This window comes from Stenella coeruleoalba (genome assembly GCF_951394435.1).
Source record: "Stenella coeruleoalba genome assembly, chromosome: 1".
Lineage (NCBI taxonomy): Eukaryota > Metazoa > Chordata > Mammalia > Artiodactyla > Delphinidae > Stenella > Stenella coeruleoalba.
Window position 1 is genome coordinate 57,824,754 of NC_137169.1, and position 18,383 is coordinate 57,843,136.

General features: G+C 41.6%; 1 protein-coding gene across 1 annotated transcript in view; it reads left to right on the plus strand.

The window, feature by feature from the left end:
- The window catches only part of IL12RB2 (interleukin 12 receptor subunit beta 2), a 78,836-nt gene that overhangs the window by 25,677 nt on the left and 34,776 nt on the right, over nucleotides 1-18,383 (plus strand). Inside the window, exon 8 of the mRNA XM_079924835.1 lies at nucleotides 7,621-7,700. Coding sequence (XP_079780961.1) covers nucleotides 7,621-7,700 — 80 coding nt within the window. The remainder of the gene's footprint in view (nucleotides 1-7,620; nucleotides 7,701-18,383) is intronic.

Genomic DNA, 18,383 nt, shown 5'->3' on the forward strand with positions numbered 1-18,383 from the left:
GTACAGATAAAATTCTTGGAAATGGGCCATATTTTATGTCCAAGTCCAAGGTAGTAAATAGGCTGAAAATTTTTAAGTTATATCACATTAAGCTAAAGTATAAACTAGGGAAACTCTGGGCTTGTAAATTCTTATCATTTTTACTCACACTTGATAATGACCCATTTAGAGATGTATGAAAAGGTTTTTCTTTCTTTCTTTTTTTTCAAGTGTTTATCTGTTGCATTAAAAACCCAAGGCAGGATGGTAACTTTCTCATATCCTATAAAATAAACCACCATCATAACAATGAGTGTAGCAACTTGTTACGGTTATGAACTCGTAGATGATTATGAATTGAACCAAGGAAGCTGGCTTATTCAGAGTAATTGCAAACATTCATAAAGAGAGAAATGCATTCTCTGAGATACACCACGCTACCAAGCTCTGCTGGTTTCCTTTCAGTGTCTGAATCTCCCTTTTTTGTGTTTGATCTTTCTGTGGGTTGTTGTAGGATCTCTTTTCTCTTACTCTAAACTTCATGGTTTTCACCTCTAACCGCTGTTCCTGTCATCAGTTTCTGTATGAAACATCAACTGATGTAAACCTAAAAGGTGTGAATTTTTTTTTAACACTATTTCCTTTTGACCCCTGAGATGTGTACGGATGTATAACTTGGCATTTAAAAAAAAAAATACTAGTAAGCTTTTTTCTTTTTTTTTTTTTTTAGTTACTGTCTAAAACTGAATGATCTTATGGTAGAGCTTTTTCTTTGCAGCCTTGGTTACTCAAAACAGAGCAATATGTTATCTCCTGGTGGATTGGGCACAGTTATTTATAGCACTCCAGCAGAGAATGAGGGTATTATTCACTCCATATGGCCCTTTCCCATGTCATTAAATTCAACTCTTGTCATGGTCCTCCATGAAAAACACTTTTAAAATGACCACTAAGTAAGGGGTGGAAGGAAAGAGATAACTTTCTTATGTTTGGGAGGACAGTCCAGCAATCAGTAACCATCAGTGGGCCTGATACTGGGAAACAAGCAATCATATTTTACTTCTAGTGGGAAAACAGTCTGAATTTGGGCTGCATAGTGTCCAAACATGCCTGAGAATATGCCCAGATGTTGGGGGGAAGGCACTCCCTCATCATTTTGAACACCCAGGAGGAGACTCCAAAATAAAGATGAATGAGCCATTCCTTAGAGCTGTATCATCAGTTACGTGTTTCTGTCTGTTCATTCACCATTTTTCAGTCTTATTTATATGTTTGGTCTTGCTAAATGTGACGGTGAACAATTAATAAAGGAAGTGTTAAATGCTCATACTAGTGCCAGAGCAGCAAAGGAGGAGTCCTCCCCCACTGTGGTGATAGCATAGGTGATTGGTGAGAGATCCCAAAGAGGAGAAAATGCAAGGCTACCAGCTGCAGCCACCCATGTTCACATTAAGAAGCTAGACAATTATTCATTCATTTGTGACTTTGAACTATTGCTAGGATAGGTTAGGTGTGAACAATTAAATACTAGAGGTTATTTTACCATCTTAGTTAGCAAGCAAGATGGTAAGTCTAGCTTAGGAGTCAGCAAACATTTGCTATAAAGGTCCATATAGTAAATATTTTCAGCTTTGCAGACCATATGATCTTTGTCACAACTACTAAAATCTACTGTTATCACAGGCAAGCAGCCATTGACAGTATGACAAATACATAGACAAAGCTGTGTCCAAAATTTTATTTTTGCACACTAAAAATTGAATTTTATAAAATTTTCATCTCACTAAAAATGATTCTTCTTTTGACTTGTTTTCAACCATTTAAAAATGTGAAAACCATTATTATTAGTTCACTGGCTATACCAAAACAGGGAATAAGGAATCAGCCAGATTTGGTCCATGGGCCATAGTTTGCTGACTCCTAAACTAGCTAAACTTGAAACTATTATACTTGCATCTTTTTTGCCTAAGGCTGCAGGAAATGAGAATGAATGGTTCTTTACATTCTAAAGGGATTTACCTACAAACATTTTCATTAGAGGGAAAATGTTATGTTTTAGATCCAGTGAGTGTCCCTACCCTTTTTTCTTCTTCTTGTGGTCTCTTCGAAGCCCAGCATCTGTCCTGGAAGAAGTAAATGCCTGAGCTTAACTATTTGACAAGGTAGTGATCACCCAAATGGGAAGAAATGTTTTCCATGAAGCCCTCCTAAAGAAACCACTGGGGGAAAAATACTTCTCTGGATGATCTGTGAGGAATGTGTGTATATCAGGAACTATGCCAGGTGCTCAGACATAATGATAACCAGTCAGATCCTCAGACTCAAGAGCTTATAGTCTATCTTGGAACGTCACGGAAAGATTCCTGGAAGAGACGACACCAAGAAAAACCTGCAAAGTCCAAAGAGAATCTTGTGGCCTTCCTCCATCTGGAACATGTGGTCTCCAAGGTTATTGCAGTAGAAGAAAAGAGCTATTTCCTCCTAGAAGTACTTGATTCTCTTGAATTCTGTGAAATCTCTTGTTCCTGGTTTTTACTCTACCATGTTGGTCCGTTCTTCTTTGTCTCTTTTGCTGGCCATCTTTCTCTTTTTAATCTCAATCTGTAGGGCTTTATATTGGACCCCCTTCTTTTCCCAGCTGACCTCATTCAGTCTCATGGCTCTAAAGCTAGATAGGTAGGTGAAGAGAGAGAGAGAAAGATAGAATATAGTTTCTGTCCTGGACTCTTTCCAGAACTTCAGGTTTGTGTTCCAATCACCTATTCCATATCTTCACTTAGATGTCAACAGACATTCTAAACCTCACATAGCCTAAACAGACACTTTTATTTTTTTCTCCAAAGCAAAATGTTTCCAAAATGCCTCTGTTTCAATCTTTCCTGTTGTGGTAATTGACACCACCATCTTCCTAGCTACTCAAGTCAAAAATGCAGAAATCATCCTTAACTTCTCCTTTTCTCCGATCCCCTCATACCAGCAGTTGACTCTTCTAAAACATTCAAAATGCATTCATTCTTTCCATTGCTACTCTGACTATCCTAGTTTAAGCTACTTTCTCATTACAAAGTGTAACAATAAAATGAACACTTAGAAACCCACCATTCAGCTTAAATGCTATAAAATTACCAATATATTCTTACCGTGTCACGCTTCACTATACGTAACCACTATTCTGGGCTGTGTGTTTATATCATCCTCATACTTTTTCTCGTAGCTTTCACAAATGTATGTATTTCTAAACAGTGATTAGTTTTGCTTATTTTTGAGCTTAATCAAAATTATATGTGTATGTAATCTTTTGCAACTCACTTTTTTCCCTTGGCACTCTAACATGAGGCCTCCATTGACTTTCGTATGGATGAAACATTTCTGCTTCTATTAAGAACAAGCTCTTCACTTGTGATCTGGATGTTGAAAGGTTATGTTTCTTTAAGAAAAGAAAAGATGGTGGAGTATTCAGCTATGTCAAATGCTGCCAATAAATCCAATGAAATGAGAATAGAGAAGTGATCATTAGATTTGGCAAAATAGCATTCATTGCCGACCAGGAGCAGCATCAGTAGTGTGATGGGGACAGAATCAATTGGCATTGCTTGAGAGTGAATGTTAGGTGAGGGAATAAAGACAGTGACAATTCACAACTCTTCAAGAAGTTCTGTGAAGGAGAGCAGAAATGTTGGGCAGTAGCTGGAGCAGGATGTGGTATTAAGAAATTCCCTATTTGTTTTTGCTTTTAGGATCAGAGATAATACAGTATATTTGCAAGGTGATGATAAGGTCCCAGCAGAGAGGGAGAAATTAATGATACAGGAAGTAGGATAATGGTGGGAGAGAGATCCTTGATGAAGCAAGAGGATAGGATCCAGAACTCAAGGGGTTGGTCTTTGATGGAGGTGGGCATGCTTCATCCACAGTAAAATCAGTAGGGGTGCTGTGTTAGGGAATTGATGGGGAAGTTCGAAAGTTTCCAGGGTGGAAAGATTAGGGAATCCCTCTCTGATTGCTTCCTTTTGCTCAGTGAAGAAGTTGAGAGAATCAGATCATTGGAAGTGAGCAGGTGGAGGGAGGGACAGTACCAGCCATTGGGAAGGAACACCAGGGTGGATGATGAGCCACCAAAAATAGTGACAGAAAGGAGTGGAAAGAGAGAGTGAACCAAGTGTTGAAAGTTATCAAAGAGGAGGAAGGGTGGGAGCATCTGTGTAGGGCTTCCCATGGAGACATAGCAGGGGGTAACGTATAAAGGCAAGAGTATACCACTAAAAAATTGTTTAAGCAAATGGGTGTTTGTAAATCTGTTTGAGTTATTTGAAACTAGATTTTAGAGAAACGTATCACAGCCCAAAGAGTGGACGTGGAGTAACCAAGATGGCAAATGACTTATCTCTATCTTGTCCTGCTTGGAGCATGGTTTGGACCAAAATATTCTCATGGGTTCAATTTAGCCCACTACCTGAAATCTCTCAAGATATTCCTTTTTCATATTTACTTTGTGTTAAATTCTCCATTTTCACTGTTCTTAGAGATCTTTCTACTCCACTCCACTGCCTGCTCAAATCTCTGTGGAGGGATTGCTTTCCATTTGCAATTCAATTGCTCTTGTTTACGCCCTTGCACTTGCCTTGGCTTCAGAGACAGATGCTAACCTCAGAAGTAGCACATGGCTTGGCCCTGATTTATTTACCACATGTGCTGTTTCACAGAATCCTAGAATCTTGGGATTTAGAGTTGAAAGAACCCTCGAGGTCAGTTAGGTCAGTTAAACTGATCTTCTGCTTAATTTAGGATGTCCTCTTTTTTCATATTGGTGATTCCCTCCTCTTTAACCCAGTGGTTTTTTCCTTTACCTTGAAGGTACATTCATCTCAGGAGAACTGACTTCCATTTCTCAATATTCATATTTTTAATCATTTGTACCCATCTTTTTTTTGTCACTTGGACATATGGGCCTTTGACTTACCTTTTCTCGTCTACCCATAGTAGTTTTATCTGTCTTTTGTTAGATAACACTGAGGTTAGGACTTTAAGTGATTTTATGACAGTTGAATGTCAAAGATTGTCTCTAATATTAGCCCTTAAGTTGCTCTAAGCAGAAATGGTTTGACATTCCTGGTCATGAAATTTTACGCTTGACACTCATACAGATTTAGCTAATGATTTCTCTCCCATAGAGGCTTATGCTGCAAGTGGGCACCATTAAAATTTCAGCTTCACTTGCAATTTATCCTGTGAACAAAATATGACTCTAGAATTTGATTCTTAGCTCTGTGATAATCTGGTAGGTTGTAGAGGCAATGAGTGACAATGAGAGGAAATGAGGCAATGAGTGTTCCCTTTAAATTTCTTACCAATATGTAATTGACTGAAGACATTTAGCACCATGGAACACGTCCACTGGCTTTGACATTGAGCACACCCAAGTTTCCAAATCCTGATTATGTAGTCAATGTCTGGATTATCTAGTTTGTGGAGTGTTCAGATCTTTGCTCAACACGGTGGACTGTAACGGACGAGCGGGGTCTTTGGAGACAGTGAGACCTGGGCTCGGCTCTTAGCTTTGCCATCACCAGCTCCACGCTTTTTGTAAATCACTTAACATTTGTCAACCTCCTTGTCCTCAGCTGCAAAACAGGTATAATCACATGTACCCTCTGCCTTGTGTGAGGATTAAATGAGATCATGCATATAAAGTATCCAAAGATTACCTGGCACATGGTAGGTGGTTAATAAATGTCAGGCCCCCTTTCCTTCTGTTGCCTGTGCTTTTTTCCTTTTATGCATCTGGACTAGCAGAAAAAAAGTTCTGAGCTTGACTCCTGGCTCCCTGTAATCCTGAACGATTGAGAGCACTTTCAGAATGTCTTCTGTACACATTTCTTACTTCTAATTCCTGGCTGCAAGGGTAAATACTACCACTGGTGGGAAGAGAAGGGGAAGAAAAGAAGTGAATGTTTAGAAATAAAAAAAGAGAGACAAAGGCGAGGGAGGCAGGAAGAGGAAGTGACAAAGGAAGAGAATAGAAAGGTGTACCTGATGGAGGATGTAAGTTTTATAGAGAAATCATAACCCTTCACAGAGCCAGGCAACCGCATGATGCAGAGCAAAGAGCACAGGCTATGTGATAAAACAGAGCTGTGTTCAAAGCCTGGCTTCTCCGATGATTAGTTCTGGAACCTTGATCAAGTTCCTTAACTTCTCAGTACTTCAGTTCTCAAAGGAAGAAAACACAGCAGCAAAATTTACTGAGTACTTACCATGTGTCAGCACTCTTCCGTTCATTTACATTCTCACAACAGCCCCATCTGATGTGTAGAACTACTGTCCTCATTTGACAGATGAGGAACCTGGCTTGAGGACATGGTAAACATTTGTTCAGGATCACAGAGCTGGGATTTGCCCATAGACAGTCTGGCTCTGGAGCTCACACTTTAACCACTGCACTGAAGCTAGTGCATCACGGGGCTGAGGAGGACGGGAGATGTAATTGAATGGGCCCACAAAGGGCCTGCCCATAGTATGTGCTGGGACATGTGCTCCCTCCCTGTCCTTCTTTCTCTTCTCCCCTCTCTGGCTGTTTGTCTTCTGCTCTCCAGATGGGACTTAGTTTCTGGAAATTTCCATCTGGTTAAATGGAACTTGCTGCTCCAAAAGGAACCCCAAGATAGCCTCACCCTAATATACTCTGAATGTCACTGTTACACAAGTAAAATTGGTGCAATTGAAGCCGTTTTCAGGGATTGCTTCTGCTGATTCCACCCCTGGCTGTAAATCAAAACAAATCTGACAGTGGGAGAAATAAAACTACTTGACCCATTCATACACACACACACACACACACACACACACACACACACACACACACACTCTTAGACACAGGAGTTGATTATTCAGTTTCTTTTCAAGTATGTTCTATTGACTTTCTCAAATTAAATTAGGTAATATTTGACCATCGTCTTATGGATTGGTGATTATTTCTTCTATGAGTTCAGCCTGTGTTTCAGCATCAAGTAGATAATATTGCCTGGTTTTTTCATTTGCTTATTCATCATTTAACAAAGAGTAACTGGGAGTCTGTTACATTCTAAGCATTGTGCTAGGTATGAGGAGTATTAAGATGAATGAGATAGGCCTCCTTGCAAATAGATTATTGTCTAGTGATCATAAAACCAAATAATTATACTCCAGCATAAGTTCAGGAACGGAGATGAACACAAAGTTCATCATTTGTATTTTGTATTTTTACAGGATCAAAAAAATGTTTCCCTTATGATTTATGTTTATTTTTCTATTGAGAATTCTTTCTGCATTCCAATAAAAAAGAATTAACCAGACGTACTTTCTTTGAGTTGTTTTACTAATACACGTTTTAAGAGTAAGTTAAGAATCTAATTTCCTCGTCATTTTTTAAAATTTGTCTTCAAGGTAACCTTGTTTTTTCTGACTTCTGTAGTCAAAGATATATACATGTTCATTGTGTAACAGCAGAAAAAGGAAGATACTGGGACACAAAGAAAATTGAAATTATCCTATAATCCTACTCCCCCTGAATTATTTAATGAATAACCAATTGACTTCCAAAGTCTTCATATTGTATAGATATATATGTATATATGAAACTGTTTTTTTTCCCCTTCAAAACAGAGCCTACTGGAACATTAGATGTCTGGTACATGAGACAGCACATTGACTACAATAGACAACAGATTTCTCTTTTCTGGAAGGTAAGTTTGCAGTGTCCACTTAAAATTCAGGAGAATTATAGATTTGGGTTTTTTGTTTTGTTTTTGTTGAGGTATAATTGACATATGAAGAGAATTACATATTTGAATGATAAGTTTCAAGGCCAGAAAAAGACCTTCTGTTTCCATAGTGGCTTTGGTATGAGCCTTCAGAGTCTGTGTTGGAGCTCATTTTCTCAGCCAGATCCTCATGATGCTTGATTCTGTGTCATTTATTTTTCCCAAACAAGGGTGAGAACTCTGACTTCCTGCCTCCACACAATCACATCTTTCCCTCACCCACTTCCAGTCAGATCAAGGTTCCCTCCCATCCCCGAGCATGTCCACCCTTTGACCCCACTCAGTACACCTTCTCTTCTGATTCATACAATATGCCCAACAGTGACCATGCAACCTCACTTATTCATTTGTGGGGAAATTAAAGCTGTGGATGTTTAAGAATATGGTTTCTTGCAAATCAAAACTACAATGAGGTATCACCTCACACCAGTCAGAATGGGCATCATCAAAAAATCTACAAACAATCAACGCTGGAGAGGGTGTGGAGAAAAGGGAACCCTCTTGCACTGTTGGTGGGAATGTAAATTAATACAACCACTATGGAAAACAGTATGGAGGTTCCTTAAAAAACTAAAAATAGAACTACCATATGACCCAGCAATCCCACTACTGTGCATATACCCTGAGAAAACCATAATTCAAAAAGAGTCATGTACCACAGTGTTCATTGCAGCTCTATTTACAATAGCCAGGACATGGAAGCAACCTAAGTGTCCATCAACAGATGAATGGATAAAGAAGATGTGGTACATATATACAATGGAATATTACTCAGCCATAAAAAGAAATGAAATTGAGTTATTTGTAGTGAGGTGGATGGACCTAGAGTCTGTCATACAGAGTGAAGTAAGTCAGAAAGAGAAAAACAAATACCGTATGCTAACACATATATATGGAATCTAAAAAAAAAGGTTCTGAAGAACCTAGGGGCAGGACAGGAATAAAGACGCAGATGTAGAGAATGGACTTCAGGACACAAGGAGGAGGAAGGGTAAGCTGGGACAAAATGAGAGAATGGCATGGACATATATACACTACCAAATGTAAAATAGATAGCTAATGGGAAGCAGCTGCATAGCACAGGGAGATCAGCTCGGTGCTTTGTGACCACCTAGAGGGGTGGAGTAGGGAGGGTGGGAGGGAGACTCAAGAGGGAGGAGATATGGGGATATATGTATATGTATAGCTGATTCACTTTGTTATGAAGCAGAAACTAACACACCACTGTAAAGCAATTATACTCCAATAGCGATGTTAAAAAAAAAACCAAATGGAAAACAATATGTTTTCTATGGTCATTGAAAAGGGAAAGGATGGAAAAAAAGCTGCTCTACCTCAGGAATACTAATAATAGTAGAAAATAATAGGAATAGGAAAAGGAAGCAGCCCTTACGAATAGTAGTAAAAGAGTAGTAAACTGGACAACCTTCCAGAAAACAATGAGGCCTAATGTTATTACAAAATGTAAAAGTTTTACAGGGTACTGAAAGCTGGCATTATCGTTTCACTTAATCCTTACAAAAACTCTAAGAGGTACATACTAGAATCCCCACTAACACATGAAAACACTGAGAGTCCAAGAAAGGAGGTTCTTCTCAAAGTCACCCACCTACTAAGTGCAGAGCTGGGGCTGAAACCCATCCAGCGCTCTTTCTGCTACAGCATGACTCATCTTTGTCCCAAAAAATAACTATTTGAATTGAGCTACTGATTGGCATGTTCATAAGAAGAGGTTTTATTTCCCAAAACTTACATCCCTTTTACGACAGTTCTTCTAGTTAAGGGCAAATAAACAGTTTTGGAATTATGAAGCTGATGAGCATGAAACCAGAAGTCAGACTAATGAAGTCCTCTGGTGGGGTTAGCTGGATAGATTTTGATAATTGCAATCTTCTTCAGTTTTAAGAAATGAGCTCTTGCTCCCTCTTTCCCTTTCTCTCTCTCACACACACACACAAAATGTCTGGCATAAGAGGAGTCTACTATAAATAGCTTGGTGAGTCATAATCAAGTTCTTCCCTTCGAAACTAAAACTGCAGCTTAAAATTTATCTTAAAATAAAGCATTGTTAATAGCAAGATTATTCCTAAAGCAAGGCATTTAGAGCAGCCATGATTTGTAAATAGTATAGAAGAACCCAGCTCAATTCCTGGCTATTGGTTTTCATTTTCAGAAGTAAGCGACTGGTTAAAACGAATATTCTTCCTCCCATAAAGATCCCTCCTCCCAAAATGTACTTTACAGTTATCTGAAAAGATACTCTGTTCTGGTCCCATTTCACTCCTCTCTACTCTAGGGTTTCTCTCGGTAGAATGAGGGTAATGAGCCTGGTACCTGCAGAGCTGACAAGGCCGTCATAGGGCCCAGTCAATGAGAAGACACAAACGCAGAAAAATCACGGGGGCCACCAAGGAAAAATTAAATGATACTGCATCATGATTTTTATCCTAACAGGGTAAGCAATGTGCCTGGTGCTATATCTGTGTATACTGTCACAGAGAGAATTTAGAACAGGCATGAGCAGGGTACCCTGAAACCAACGTCAGAGCAAAGTCAAAATAATTATTTGTTAGCCAACAGGTAATGCTTAGCAAGCTTGCGTATGCAAACTCCTCTCTGCTACTCATCTTGATCCTGTCGCTATTCCTCACGAAGCTTAGATTCTGAAATGAAGCCTTGAAATTCAAAGAGGCTTTAAAGCTCTTCTAGTCCACGCTTTCTCTCATAAACATTGCTCCCAGCCCAGCCAGGACAGACAGATATCTGGGACCTTCTGGGACAGGGAGAATCGCTTTGGAGGAAGCCCAGGCCTCGATGGCATCTCTTATTGAGAAGTTAGAAAATCTTTCCTTTTGTGGAGCCAGAATTGTGGGCCCAAGAAGGATGCTTTGGACTGGAATCGATTTGAATAAGAAACCAAAAATGTAAATACTAGAAGCTTCTATAACCTTGTGCCAGATGGTAGTCGTGACAGGGCACCTTCAAAACCTTCAGTGATGGTCCAGCCTGAGAAAGGAAAGTTGGACCCAGTCTTCAGTTTTATAGGGTCATTGCAGGATTTAGTCCTTCTCTGTCGAATCCTGGGCTTCTTCAACTGCCTCTCCACCCACCTGGGAGAGGCAATTAAACCCCAGCTGGAGTTGCTGAGATGAGCAGTCCTGCTCTGGACCCCAGAACCACGAATCCCAGACCTCTAGAGCCAAAGGGCATTTAAGCAGCATGGGGTTCTAACACTCGTTTTACAAACACGGAAACTGAGGTCTAGGGAGGGGAAGTGATTTCCCATGAGAGGATTCCATGATGTGGTGCTTGTGCTGGAAGCCTTTCCTGGGCGGAAATACTGCCCTCTGGAACCACCCCTCTCCACTCATCCGCCTGGGGATTCCTCTTGCCCCCCTTAGGCAGGCTTGGGAGTCTCACATACAGGGCTGTGCTGTGACACAAGGAACTCATCTAAACCTCAGGCTAGAAAGAAACACTGTAGCCGGATCAAGAGCTTTGTGGTGGGGCCTCAGTCAGACCACACGGGGGAAAGGAAGCAAAGACGTGTGTGGTGGCTGATTTTTCTTTTTTCACTTTGATCAATACTGGGAAACCAGGTAAGGGGGACACCCCGCCACTGCAAAGGGGAATTTGGGGCTTTGGCACCAGAGGAAGCCCCAAGTAAAACCCCATCAGCCTGTGAACACAGAGAGAACACGTTTCTCTTGCAGATAGGGAGAAGTGAGATGACCTTTCATTTTTGTAGGATGTTTACACTAGGGGAGAACAGCTTGGTGCTGAATGGGTACAGCCCCGGTGTGTGTGGAGGGAGTTGAGGATGTATGAATGTGCGTGTCTGGAGTGGTGTGTGTGCATGTGTGTTGTATATGTGAGTGAGTGCACATGTGTGTGAATGCGTGGGAGTTTTGTATGCGTGGGAGGGATGTGAGTGTGTGGGTGTGTATATGTGAGTACGTGTGTGTGTGTATGGGCATGTATGTTATGCATGGATGTGTCTTAGTATAATAAAATACCATAGACTAGGGGCTTATAAATAACAGAGATCAATTTCTCACAGTCTGGAGGCTGGAAGTCCGAGATCCAGCTGCCAGCATGGTTGGGTGAGGGCCCTCTTCTGTGTCGCAGACTTCTGTTGTATCCTCACGTGGTGGAAGGGACTAGACGGCATTCTGGGGTCTCTTAGAGAGTGCTAATCCCACCCATGGGGGCTCCACCCTCAGGGCCTAATCAACTTGCAGAGGCCCCACCTCCTGACACCATCACATTAGGTGTTAAAGTCCAACATGTGAATCACCCTCCGCAGTGAGTAAGTGTGAAGGTGTGTGTGGGATACATGTGGGTATAAGTGTGGGTGTATATGTGTGGGTGTTTGAGTGTGAATGTGTATGAATGTATCTATATGCGTGTGATTTATGAAGGTGGGTGTGCGAATATGTTGAGGGTAAAGGAGACCTTTGATGTTCTGGTTCCCACATAGTTACTCATTTTCCCACACCTTGGTTTCTCCGAAAAACTCCATTTCCTCAAAAATATCCTGTACTATTTTTTGCCATAGTTGCTTTTTAAAAATTTTTTATTTTTAAATTTTTGGCCACACCACGTAGCTTGCAGGATCTTAGTTCCCCAACCAGGGATCGAACCCATGCCCCTGGCAGTGCAAGCCAGAGTCGTAACCACTGGACCGCCAGGGAGGTCCCCATAGTTGCTTTTAAGAGAAAAAATACTTTCTATGTTGAAGACAAAAAGTAGAACCTAATCTATGAATCAAGCAAAAACACCTGGATGTTGTTAAAACAGTAAATGCAATAACAGGTAGAAACTGTTGCTGTGTTAGCAACAGCCTCAGTGTTGGGTTAGAGCCCTTTCAGGGGTGGGGGGAGGAGTGTCACCAATTCTTTCCCTCAGATTCCCTCTATCATCTCCTTCTGCAGAAACTTTCATACCGTTTCCTTTGCTTTGACAAAGCATTTCAATCCATGATTCCAGTACACTTTTCCTTCAGTTAATACAGCTTCTATCCTTTAAGAAGAAAGTCACCTCAAATATATATGGAGATGATGTATGAAAAGATATGATGATGGGTTAAAGCCACATTAACCTTTCCAATTTCCTCTGTAAATTTCTTCAGTGTCCTCTCACTGTCTCGATCATAGCAAGTCACAAACTTTCTGAAATGGTGGTTTGGGCCACGGGTCTGGAAGAGAAATACCTGTGTGCAGATGGAGCTGAATTCACTCCTTCATTCACTCACTCATTCATTTATTCATTCAAGCAAACACATACATGAAAACTCCTCTAGGCCTAGAGCCCGTGCTGCATGTGGGGATATGGAAGTGAACAAGCCAGGTCCAGGCTCCATGCCCTTGAGCTCACAGTCCAGCAGGAGGACAGAAATAGCAAGGAGGTGGTGAGGGCCCTCAGGTTCAAGGAGGGGTTCAAGGTTCGGCTGGGGAGGATGATGGCCAGGCAGGGGAAGGAGTGAGGAGTCAGAGAGGACCTTTCAGAATGTAATACTGCAGATTTCAGCATTGTCCATTCTCCATGCAGCTGACTAACTTTGTGAACCATAGAACAAAGTGGAGCTCAGGCAATGAGCGAGTCACTGCGGTTAAAAGATGGAGCATCAGAAGGACAAAGGGCATAGGAGAGTCTACACATCGAAAGATAGGCCTGACAGTCAGAATCCCACGTGAGTTTCTGCTTTTTAGTTTCTTAATTGGTTGGAAGGATTTCGAGGTGTGGGTAAAGTGAGTCCACAGTCGAGTTGCTGAGGGTTAAATAGGGTGAAGTTTTTGTTTGTTAGCTTGTTTTTTTAAACAATTTTAAGGATAAAATCTTTTGGAATAGTTTAAATCTTTAGAAAATATCACGTATAAACTGCCCCTTAAATTGTTAGTATTGATTCTGTCCAGGTGTTATTAAAGTTTTCTGACCCTAAAAAAAAAGAGAAGTTAATACTGGAGCTCCCCAGAAGAACAAGTTAGTCAGGACAAGGATGGGAGAACATTTGACAGGAGAACCCCTGGGGACATGACTTCGGCTTGAAGGATCACATTAGTGAAGTGCTATCCCATAGAAATATAAAGCAGGCCACGGATGCAAGCCACATGCATAATTTAAAACTTTCTTGTAGGGCTTCCCTGGTGGCGCAGTGGTTGGGAGTCCGCCTGCCCATGTGGGGGACGCGGGTTCGTGCCCCGGTTCCTGGAAGATCCCACATGCTGCGGAGTGGCTGGGCCCGTGAGCCATGGCCGCTGAGCCTGTGCTCTGCAACGGGAGGGGCCACAGCGGTGAGAGGCCCGCGAACAGCAAAAAAAAAAAAGAAAAAAGAACTTTCTTGTAGCCACATTTTAGAAAGTAAAAAGAAACAGGCGGACGATTTTAATAATATATTTTACTTGCAGATATATTTGGAATGTTATCATTTCAACATGTAATTGATTTTAAAAATATGAATGAGCTATTTTACATTCTTTTTTTCCTACTATGTCTTTGACAACTGGTGTGTCTACTAAGTGCCAGTATGGCACAGTGGCCAGGGGCTCACCCTCCAGATAGCAGCCCGTCTCAGGTCAGGAGAGCCCCGTTTTGAAGGCTGCAGAGCTCCCTCCTGTAGTGGCCAACAACCAGTGTCCTGAGCCTTAACAAGCAAGATAGAAGAGAGATAGGGAATCTTTTGGTTCCAAAGGTGGGGAAAAAACTGGGTGTTTTATATTCACTTGTTCAATGAAGTAATTCATTTGGATAAACAGCTACCCTCGAACCATAGAAGTCAAGAAGAAAGAGAAAGAGCCAGCCCCGTACACCAGTTTACAGCACAGCCTCAGACTGTTGAGACCAGAAGCGGCTTATTCAGTACATTCACTTGGTCTCTTTCTCCCTGTCTTTGTCTTTGGTGAAAGAAGAATATTCCAACCTGTATCACATTGCACTGAAGGGATGAATTCTTTGGCCTCCTCATATGAAAGGGATTCAGTAAAAGTAGACAGTATTATTTGTAACCTGGTTTATATTGATGGAGGACAAAGGTCTATTGTAAATCCCCAGGGAAGATTGGCTTCCAGGAGCCTGAGGCCCTTATATAATTATAGGAGGTATCCAACCTCAGAATCAATGTTTAAATACAAAAGCAGCAGATGGGAAGATTAGTTTTGCTGCAGTATTCAACTCTCTCTCCTTCCCTTTCCCAACCCTGTCTCATCACAGGCTGGCACAGCATTTCTGGAGATATTTTCAGACAGAACAGGTTGCTTTCCCTTGCTTACTAGTCACACATACTGTACCAGATGCAATGCAGGGAATTTGGGTTGGATAGCAGAATGTGGTCAGTGACAAAGATAAGAGTAAGTAGCAGAGAATTAACAGAAGATAGAAAACAGAGATGGAAGGGGAGTTAAAGCTTTGCTCTTAAAAAGTTTCCATTATTTTGCTGTTTTCTAGCTGTAAAACAAGATAGACATCATTATGCCCGGGTAACGACCAGGAGGTATGACTATCAATTAAATCAGTTCAGAGTAGCGGAACACCTGGGGGATGCCTACTACGTGCCAGCATGCCAGCAGTTAAGACTTCATTCTCCAGATAGAGCAGCTGTGCTAGCTGGGTTCAAGCTCCAGCTTTACCACTTACTGTGTGTTCCTGAGCAAGGCGCTTAAACTCTCTGTGCCTTACTTGCCTCATGAGTACCGTGCAGATAGTAAAAGTATATATAACATGAGGTTGGTATGAAAATAAGAATTGTGAAAAGTGTTTGCCAGGTCATTCTTAGGAGGTGGACACTGGTCATGACACTGAGGATGCAAAGACGAACTGACAGGCTAGTGGGGAGATAGGTCCACAGATGGAAATTTCCAGTACAGTGATTTTTAAAACTTCCAGGTGAGGATTGTCTTCACTTTGGACTGGGGTTGCTGAAGGCAGTCATAAGTTCTGAAGTCAAGGTACCCAGACTTAAACCCACAAATTGCATATACTTTGTAATCAACTGTATGGCACTGGTGAAACTTCCATAGAGAGCTGTGGTATAAGCCAGGTCAAGATTAATAGAAGAGCCATATAAGTATGATGGGAAAAGTGCCAATTATGATGATTTTTATATTAGAGTTAAGTGAGAGTAGGGTACCCACCAAGTGTCTTCATATCTCTCATGCACCAAACACTCTTTTGAAACAGTTTACTGCCCTTAGCTCATTGAATCCTCCAATAAGCCTATGCTGGATATAGAATTATCCTCATTTTACAGATGAGGAAATTGAGGCTCAGAGAGGTGAAATAACTTGCCCAAGGTCATGTGGCTGCTAGGTGGTGGAGCAGAAAAGCAAAAGATCTTCCCGAATAACAAGAACCAAGTCAGCAGTGTTCCAAAACCAAAAAAAAACCCAAAAAATCTTCACAGATAAAGCTGCGACTAATAAGTATTCAAACTGCCCAGCTTTCCAACGGGTCTTGATTACAGACTCTCTTCTCTGATACAGGCTAAGCTCTAACAGTTATTTTAAAGTTATTATTTGCATCAGGGGAAGTTCAGAAGTAAAATATTACTTTATTGTAAGTACAGTAGTTTTTTCGAAGTCTTAAGAGGAAATGATTTATCAATTCACAGAAACACCTTTCCTATAATATACTTCAAAACACAAACAGGGCACACATTCACAAATGCATCAGACTTTGTCCTTTCTTGGATTACATTCACCAAGTTATTTTTGACGCTGAAAGCCTTTTCAGGCAGCAGAATTCTTATAATGGTTTATGAGGGAGCTGTTCACTCTTTGCTTCTCAGACAAAGCGAAGTCAGAAAGGCTACGCTCACTAAGTTTAGATCATTTTCCACAGGGCAGAGCAGAAAGAAGACTGAAGGGAGAGAGGCAGTGGACAGCTTTTCCTTTTTAGTGTATTCTTACCAGTAGGAGAGGGTGACAACAACAGTAGGACCACTGGCTTGAAACCCACTCTCAGCACTGCCCAAGAAGGGGCAGGAAGTACCCTGTCTTTGAGATGCTCCTGGGGACCCCAGACTCCGTCTGGATATCGCCCTCCTCTCTCATATCCACCAGGGGGCGCACTAAAATCTAGCATTACTTTTCTGTAGGGAGTTTTTTTTTAATTAATTTTTTTTTTTTTTTTTTTTTGCGGTACGCGGGCCTCTCACTGCTGTGGCCTCTCCCGTTGCGGAGCACAGGCTCCGGACGCTCAGGCCCAGTGGCCATGGCTCACGGGCCCAGCCGCTCCGCGGCATGTGGGATCTTTCCGGACCGGGGCACGAACCCGTGTCCCCTACATCGGCAGGCGGACTCTCAACCACTGCGCCACCAGGGAAGCCCTAATTAATTTTTTTTAACATCTTTATTGGAGTATAATTGCTTTACAATGGTGTGTTAGTTTCTGCTTTATAACAAAGTGAATCAGCTATACACATATGTTCCCATATCTCTTCCCTCTTGCATCTCCCTCCCTCCCACCCTCCCTATCCCACCCTTCTAGCTGGTCACAAAGCACCGAGCTGATCTCCCTGTGCTATGTGGCTGCTTCCCACTAGCTAGCTATTTTACGTTTGGTAGTGTATATATGTCCATGCCAGTCTCTCACTTCGTCCCAGCTTACTGTTCCCCTCTCCGTGTCCTCAAGTCCGTTCTCTAAGTCTGCGTCTTTATTCCTGTCCTGCCCCTAGGTTCTTCAGAACCTTTTTTTTTTTTTTTTTAGATTTGTAGGGACTTCTTGAGTCAGTTTCTTAACCTCTCTAAGCGTTAGCACCCTCATCAGAATGAGGAGTTATAAGGAATAAATATGACAGGATGTAGAGCTTCTGACTCATGGTATGGCCCAATAAATGATAGATTCCCCCTTCTCACCCACCCAAATAAACAAACACTAGAGTAAAAATAAATTTATCTGAGAAGACCCAGCTGGCTCCTCAGGCCAAGGTTTTTCTCGGTTCAGAGCTTCTCTCCTTCTGACTCAGGGCTCGTTGGCTCTGGAAAAAAAGAATTCTGGATCTCCACTCTCCCCAAATTGCTGACCTCATGCCCACTGTTGATGTTCCAGTTGCTTTGCAACTCTGGGCCAGAAGGGTGAATGGGGATCCAACTATGCAACATGGCGCTCGTACTCACCAGTTCATTGTCTCACGCTTGCCGTTAGAGGGAGCAGTGAGTCAGAGTGGAGGGGTCATGAATCCAGAAGTCAGGAGCCCTGGATTCCACTCTCAGCCCCTCTATCTGTCCCTTGAGTGGCCTTAAGCAAGTCATCTCTTGTCCCCAGGGCTTAGTTTCCCCGTTGATAAAATGAAACACTGAATTCATTGTTAATCTGTAGAACCCCTTCCTGTTCTGTTGTTCTGGGATGATAGTCCATTCCGTCAGGGCCACGTGTCATCAAGGGGTAATGCATTATATACCTGATTCGCAAACTTGATGTTACTGGGTTTTTTTTAACCAACCTAATCACACTCTTTTTAGTTGCTTCAGGAGACTGAGTGCCCCTCCAGCTAAATACCTGTTTTCCCACTGGCTCATTGAACTCATTGAATCTTTTATTCTATGGACCCTGCTGGACAAGTTAGACCCATTTTCCAGTTTGGTTAAGGAGACCAGTTATCTGAGAGAT